Genomic DNA, 8,647 nt, shown 5'->3' on the forward strand with positions numbered 1-8,647 from the left:
AGAAATCTGTATCTCTAATTGCGGTACGATGATTTATAACGCAGTTATGAGTCGGAATGTTCCTTTTTACTTAACCGAATAAATCACAACAAAAAATCGTAATGACACTTTTTAAATCGAATTTTTAAGGAAAATTTGGAGCTTTCACGACAGATAGTCGAAAACTTCGCAATAAATATATTCTGTATATAATTTTGAGTTAACAAAATTTGAAATGAATTTTCCGAACAACTTAATATTATTTAACAGACAATTAATTGCAGAAGTATATTATATAAGTGCAACGGAAAAAAGAAAAAAATATTATATGAGGCTTCGTTAGAAATGCATTAGGAGCAGGACTCGGTAAAATAATTGATATGACTTATTTAAAATAACAAATATAAAATAAGTTCCAGAAACTTATTTAAAATATACATTCGTAGGAGTCGATAAAATCATTGATACCACTTATTTCAAATAAAAAATATAAAATAGATTCCAAAAATTTATTTAAAATATTAAATAAATTTGCATGAAATTATTTAAAATATGAAATAAGAAATAGGATCCAAAAATGCATTTATTTATTTAAAATATAGAATAACTTTTATTTAAAATATAAAAATAACTTGCCTTTTATTTCAAATAGGTTTTCGACAAAACTATTTCTTACTTTAAATAAAAAATAGAATTCGAAAACTTACTTAAAATATAAAGTAAGAAATATGTATTTTTAATAAACGTTTCAAATAATATTTAAATAAAAAATATTTTAATGATTTATTTTGTATATTTGAATATACGAATATACATTTCTAAATATAACGTTTCAGTTTTTTTTTATAGCTACAGCCTACAATTGATACTTAATAGTATTAACTCTTCGCGAACAAGGTGGAAAATCAACATGGATTTATTTTAAATGTAATATATACTAAATAACTATTTAATTTTTTTTTTGTATTTAAAATGTATATTTTAAATGAATTTATTTGAAATAAAACCGAGCCCTGTTTAAAAGTTATAAACAGTTGTAATGGAACATGAAATAGAAAACAATAGATTTTACGTTGCGCAAAATATGGAAACGTACATTTCATGTATGGAAAGAATGTATTTATTTCGTGAATATTAACATCTTATTTATTATCTTTAAATAATTCAGTATCATTTCGATCTGTGTGTAAATATACTCGTATGATATTCGTTCAGTTCTAAGACAACAACTGCACTTAAAAAGATTATATTATAGCTGTTTCTATCGTCGTAAAGTAGTATTGACACCGATTCGGCTTAATCGAGTTGGTAAAATCGGCCCTTTGTATATAATACTAAGTATCAAACCCAATTTAATAATAGTAATTTTAATATTGTAGTAGTTTTAATTTTTTTTCAAGGATATTTTTATTGAAGATTTTCTTATTCCAATTCAAGTTAGATTTTCTTGATATCAGTTTAATTAAAAAAGGAAATTCTCTTGTTCAAAATTGGTACCACAAACCTACTTTTTCTGGTCGTTATCTTAATTATGTTTCTAGACATCCTTTATGCCAAAAAGTGGGAACAATCATTGGTTTAATTGATAGAGTTCTATTTTTGTCCCATCCTATTTATCATCAAGAGAATTTTGAATTATGGTAATAATACAAATTCTTTTAAACAATGGATATCCACTGAAACTTATATTTTCGGAAATCAAAAATAGGTTCATCAATCAAAAAAATTTTAGGAATAGAATGAGGAACCAGGATAACACACGGATAAGTCAGCGGACAATAATGCAGACAAAATGAATAATGTCATATGAAATGTGTTTAAATTGAGAAGGAGAAAGATTCACATATTTATTTTAAAGTCGAATTATATTGGAATAATTACATAGAAAGTAATTAAGTTACATTATTAATCATTCAATTAGAAAACAATATTAATGTTTTTATGTATAATATTTAATAATATAAAATATTTAAGAATGTGTATATAAAATAAATATTTCATGTTAGGTTAAATTCTTTTTAAGATAAGATTCGCGTATGCTACACTTATATACATTTGACAATTCTATGTAATAAAATTTTTTCAACTCGTGGTAGAGGAAGAGGACAAAATCAAAGAGGCAAAGATACTGGTTTGGCATTTTGGCTGAATCAATAGAATCAACCAGGTGGATCTCAAGGAAGAGGCAGGGGATAAATCATGTGATAATAAACTTTATTTTGATTATAAATATCAGTATAAAATTTCATTCCTGTATTTTTACATCATTTCTAAACAGTATATTTCTGCATTCAAAATTATAATCTATATTTTTAATGTGTGTGTGAGATTAATAATAAATCTAGTATTACATTACGTGTTTGCTATGCTTATAAGAAGTGTCTCCTTTGAAATTAAATTAGAACTAGATAATCCTAATTCATTGTCCACCTTAAGATGGCTAAGAAGACAGATCTTTAGATTTATTTTATGACTGATATTATGATAAAATTTAATTTATTATTCAAAGATATGGAAATACTAAGCGTATTGCAATATTCTAAATAAATAATATTTAAATATTCGATTTATACCTACAAAAATTCTAAAAAATTGATTCTAAATTTTGTCATGACAGTTCGAAAGATCAAAATGGGTATTCGTCAAAATAAAATGTGGAAAATTAATTTTTATTATAAAAAAAGATAAAACCAAATTTACTCGTATCATATTGTATATTATCAGCAAATATAAATAAAAACACAAATATAAATAAAATAATGACACGTAAAGTAATAAAGCCTAATTCAAATAACCGCGACAATATAGCAGCATATGGTGTCACGTTCTCATTTGCTGTTAGAAATGTATGCGCAAGAACACACCTGAGTTCCTTCTATCATGGTATTTTACGGATCTCGTGTCACATTTGCACTTGTTTGCACTTGCAGTTTGTGATCGTACGGTTAATACAGAGAGAATGAGAGCTAGTGATAAATTAACATTACTAAGCACTTTTTAATAGAATTAATTGATTTAAATTAATAAGTAAATCCATTGAAAAAATAAGAGTATTAATAAAATGTGCATAGAAATAAGTTAATATATTTTTTAAAAATTCGTATTGAAGTTAATTTATCACTAGCCCGTGCCGCTTACCGCGTTACATATAACAGAATAGAAATAAAGCAAGCGGTATGGTTTACGCGGTTCCTATAGTAAAGCCAGCGACTTGTTTTTCTATTGGATTGCTAGCTGGATTAGAATCTTGCTACCGTATTGATTGCGGTGCTATCAGTGCCAATATCGCAGCCAATACGGTGGCAAGATTCTAATCCAACAAGAAAATAAGCATCGTGTGTCACAGGTTTTAAGGCCATTCTGTATTGGTCGTATCGTAGCGTCGAAAGCGTCGTAAGCATCATGCGACTTAAAAATTGAAGCATCGGATTGGCTGAAGCAACAACCTTGTGATTTGCGATATCTATGATACTACTAATGTAGAATGGCCTTTAGGGCTACCACAGATAAAATTTCTGTAACAGTAACCTTAAGACGTAAACTTAAGCCGGTGAGTCAATCAGAATACTACTCTAGATCTACGTATTCTAACGGAAATAAAAATAGCAGTAATCAGATTAAAATTCATTTTATTGCAAGGTTATGGATAAATTTACTGTTATCTCTGTTTTTGTTAGATTACGTTAGACCTAAAGTAATATTCTGATTGGCTCATCGGCTTAAGTTTACGTCTTACGATTACTGTTACGGAATTTTGTATACGGCAGACCTAAGATCCAATGAGGAACTAAGGGCCAGTTAGCTTAATGGTCGATCATTGACTGACCAATCGCGTTTGCTGTTTAGTAGAATCGACCAATTGCGGTTGACAGTTAATCACGAGCTTGATCGGCGTTGGTGAAACTGATAAGGGCAAGATCAATTATATTAAAGAATTTTACAACAATTGCAAAGCTGCTTTTTCTACTGAACGAAACCCATGTTTCCTTTCCATCATATATTGCTGGATTCACATTGGTTCCGATGTGCGTCGTACGACGTTCCGCAATCAATCAGAAAGCAGAATTTTATTTTATATCGATGGCCTAGTTTCCACTGAGAGTTTAATCCGGATCAAAATGTAAGACCCAACCAACTACAGTCAAGTATTCCCCTGTTACAGTCAAACAACGGGAGAATGCTCGATTAGTTGGTTGGTTCTTACATTCTGATCCGAATTAAACCTTGGTGGAAACTAGACCGATGATACGAAGCAAAATTCTATTTTCTGATTGGTTGCAGAGCGTCGTACGTCAGGATATTGCTTCAGGTCTACGTAATCTAACGGAAATAACAGTAAACTTATTCATGACTTCGCAATGAGGTGAATTTTAACCGGTTAAAATGCGCCTTTTGGATAAGTTTACTATTTTTATTTTCGTTAGAGTACGTAGATCTAAACACAAATACAACGCACGTCGGATCCGATGTGAATCTAGCAATATGCAACCATAGGCTTCGTTCAGCAGAGCACAACAGTTTTGCAACCGTTTTATGACTGTTTGCTAAGATAGGACCATTCCTCTTGATCTAAAAGCCTAATTCAATCAGCGCAAAGAAAATTTCCAACTGTTAAAAAAAAGCGAGGAGCATAGCCTTTTGCATAATACGTAACACGTAATGCATAAGAAAATAAATCAATTAAAGTTCTCTGTTTCCTTCCTTTCCATAAAGAAATAAAGAACTCAGATTGGTTGAATTTCTTATGCTTTATGTGTTATGCATTATGTAAGAATCTGTGCTCTCCGTTTAAACGTTCTGCTGAGGCCTGGTCTACAATCGGTCGGGAGACGTTGGTGTATGTTGTGTGCATGCGCATAACATCATCATTCATTTTTCGTGTCGGCTTTCGATGTCGGCTGCTGGGCGTTATTTGGATTGGTCAGGTCCCTTCTTTTACGACATCCGTCAAGCATCAGCCGACTTGATTGTATATGAGGTCTGAACGTAGCCATAGTCGCTGACATTAGTGGCATGGAACAGATTGAACGAACGTGTCTGGAATCTTCTCCGTGGCTGTCGTGTTTGGCTGTTCGTGAGAGTTGTTTACAATCTGATATCCCGCATATCCCGATTTTGATCGAGGATATTCCTCGATACGCGTCCTTACCTGATTATAGAGAGAATTGTATACAGACCATACAAACAATTGGTGAGATTGTACCCATCACAGCGCGAGTTGCGCATTTACAAAGTATTTCGTCAGATCGCGAGGCAAGAATTACTCTTAATCTAGAGGAACTTCCTGTGCATGCTCTTTATTTCAAGGATAGCAAGGGAAAGCACCTATTTATATGGGTAAAGAAATTAATTTGCTTCTAGAAAGGTTGTTTCAGTGAATAGATCTTTGCGAAAATAAAAGTGATACAGTTTAGCTGCAGCATCTCAAAAATCAATAAAATTAGGCTTATTCGATGCGTTTTTACATGAAATGAAAGAATCTGATAGAAAAAAATGTTGCTCTGTTTCACGAATTGAGATATTACGCGTTAAAGTTGATAACTATTGAGGTTAGGAAATCTGTCACAAAGACAAAATGAAAATAATTCTTTAGAGCTACCTCCGATTTCGATGAAATTAGACTCATTCAACGAATCTAACAGGAAAAAAATTCAGAACTCCTCTGCGAAGCGAGATGTTGAGCGTTAAAATTGACTAAGATGTTAACTATGTTAAAATGTATGACTATGTAACACGATTATTAATCTGTCATGTAGACAGTAATGTATAGACTAGTGTTTATTAGTTCAGGACGGCTACGCCGCTCCGAATAAAAATAACATCCTACCCGCTTGGAGCCTAATCGCCTGGAAGTTGCAGCCTAGACAATGTCCGCTTGGAATATTTCTAACCTATGAAGACAATGAGGTGTGAGAACAGTCTTTGCGCGGTCTTTTTACTGTCTAGGCTGCAACTTCTAAGCAGTTAGGCTCCAAGCGGATAGGATATTTTTTCTTTTTATTTGGGGTGGCTATGCCGACCCAAATCAATAAGCACTAGTTTGTACACTCCACAATCTATATGACAAATTAATGATCGTGTTACATACTTTAATCAATTTTAACGCTCAATATCTCGCTTTACAGAGCAGTCCTAGACTTTTTTCTACTTTTTTCTAAGATTCTTTGAATGAGCCTAATTTCATCGAAATCAAAGGCAGCTCTCCTGAAGTATTACCTTACCTTACCCTTATTTTGTCTGTGACAAATTTCTTAACCTCAAGAGTTGTCAACTTTAACGCTTAATTCTCGGTTCGCGGAGTAGAGCGATACTTTTTGTCAGATTCTTTTATTTCATGCAAAAATGCGTCGAATAAGCCTAATTTTATTGATTTTTGAGATAGTGCTAAACTGTATAACGACCAAATTTTCTATACAATTTTTATTTTTACAGCAGAATTTGTTTTGGTTAGGTATTTGAATATTTATTCGGAAGTCTTCGCTTTTAATTTCAATAAAATTACACTCATTTGACGCGTTTTTGCATGAAACAAAGAATCTGAAAATAAAATGTTATGCTATGCTCCGCGAACTGAAATATTAAACGTTAAAGTTGACGACTATAAGTTAGAAAATCTGTCACAGTCATGCAACAGTGCAATATGAGCATGAAAATTGATGAAAAGTATATGTATGGAAACAGTATATTCTGCTCCCTCCCTCCCCTATGGGGGCTCCACTCTGAAAAATCTAATCTAATCTACCACATATTTTTGTATGGACGTACTGCTTCCACATATCTATATATTTTCAATTTTTACATAGTAGCTTATTTAAAAAATTATCCATTTTGCATACATATATTTTTAAAGCAACTATGTTTTCTGTCCACTAACTGATTCATCTCATTATTCTGTTTATAAAAGTATTAAGATATGATTATCAAAAAATTAATAGTTTACAAGATATTTAATATTTTATGCCTACTATATGCAGAATAATTGGAGAAACCATATTAAAAAAAAGAGTTATACAATTCCATTTAAAAAAGTGGAGGTGGCCTTTATATCTTTAGCGCCTAGAAGAAAGACAATATGATCAAAATATGTCCTCTTTGAAACCATGTAACTTGTGTTTGACACTTTTCCTTCTATTATTAAAAACAAGTGAGTTATTCAGGTGATCTATTTTAAATGTTCTAATGGCATCACCGATCCCTACCGATTTTTTAATATATTTCTCATTAAAATATGTATTTAATTTTTTTTTTAGATCTTTATCTCTATTAGTTTCCTAGATATGAATTTGTTAATATTTTTAATTTATTTTTGTTTTTGTAAACGTTTAATTGAACAAAACTTCTATTTAAATTAATGAAAAACAAAAAATAATACACATTAAATTGTTTGTCTTGAAATTCTCTATCAAGAAAAAAATATTTAAAAAATTTTTGTTTCTCGAAAAATCTGATTGAAATGAAAAAAGTTGATTTTCGTCAAGATCGACATTTTTAATTTTTATAAAAAGTTTTCCAATATTCTTATAAGGGAAGCTACCCAGATGTCTAATTAGTTTTGAAAAAGTAATGATTAGAAGTTATATCCTATTTTCTATTAACTAAAATGAGTACCATTTACTCAGAAAACTTGATATTTGTTAGAGGAATGGATTCAAAGTCCACTATAAGTTGCTCCGAAAATGAGTTTAAATGACATTTTTTCATAAATTTTTGTCCATTTTGGGTTTTTTTTAGATACGTATGAATAATATACGTAAATGGAATAGAAAGATAAACTTAGATCTCGATTCCAGTGGTGAATACTTATAAAGTTACACTTATACCATAAAGTTACTCTTATACACTTGAAATGTACTTATAAAATTGTACGAATGTATGTATTATACATACAAAGGTGTGTATATATATATATATATATATATATATGTATAAAGATTATGCGTTTCGCCGGTTTCCACCCTGTCCAGATCCATTCTTGGAATGCCAACGTTTCGTGAACCTTGCAGTCAACTTCATCAGGGCGAGGAGCAACCTGATACTGAGCTATTTCTGTGGGCCATTCCTTTTATATTACGCTACTTGTTGGAATGGTGGGGGAAAAGAAGAGAATTGTGGGTGAGGGGAGTGGAGGAGGGGGAATTGGTCGGTCTTCAATAACCGGGAGAATGATTTTCCATATTTTATTTATGTTGTAGCCATTATCTCTATTTAGATTCTCTCGGTCAAAGAACACCAACGTGATGTCAGGCTAAAACACATCACGCAGTCATTATCAGAACATAACATCGAAACAGGACATCAAATACTGTTTAACAAAACGACCACGATAGCCAACATTAATTACATCATACTTTCCAAGAAAGTGTAGAGAAGCCATAGAGATACAAAAACAACCGAACAATCTAAATAGAGATAATGGCTACAACATAAATAAAATATGGAAAATCATTCTCCCGGTTATTGAAGACCGATCAATTTTCCCCACCTCCCCCTCCCCATCCACAATATCTTTCTTTCCCCCCACCACTCCAATAAGTAGCATAATATATTATAAAAAGGAACGGCCCCGAGGAACAGCTCAGTATCAGGCTGTTCCTGGTTTTGATGAAGTGGATTGTAAGGTTCACAAAACATTGGCATTCCAAGAATGGATCTAGACACGGAGGAAACC

At 31.6% G+C, this 8,647-nt stretch overlaps 1 protein-coding gene across 1 annotated transcript; it reads left to right on the top strand.

Annotated features, from left to right (window-relative positions):
* The first annotated feature begins 4,969 nt into the window (after positions 1-4,969).
* Positions 4,970-7,410, top strand: LOC108756043. The gene is made up of 2 exons (XM_018499592.1): positions 4,970-5,332; positions 7,392-7,410. Coding segments are annotated over exons 1-2 (342 nt in total). The 5' UTR covers positions 4,970-4,992; the 3' UTR covers positions 7,394-7,410.
* The last annotated feature ends 1,237 nt before the right edge of the window (positions 7,411-8,647 follow it).

The sequence above is a fragment of the Trachymyrmex septentrionalis genome, unplaced genomic scaffold, assembly GCF_001594115.1.
Source record: "Trachymyrmex septentrionalis isolate Tsep2-gDNA-1 unplaced genomic scaffold, Tsep1.0 scaffold91, whole genome shotgun sequence".
NCBI classification, from domain to species: Eukaryota; Metazoa; Arthropoda; class Insecta; order Hymenoptera; family Formicidae; genus Trachymyrmex; species Trachymyrmex septentrionalis.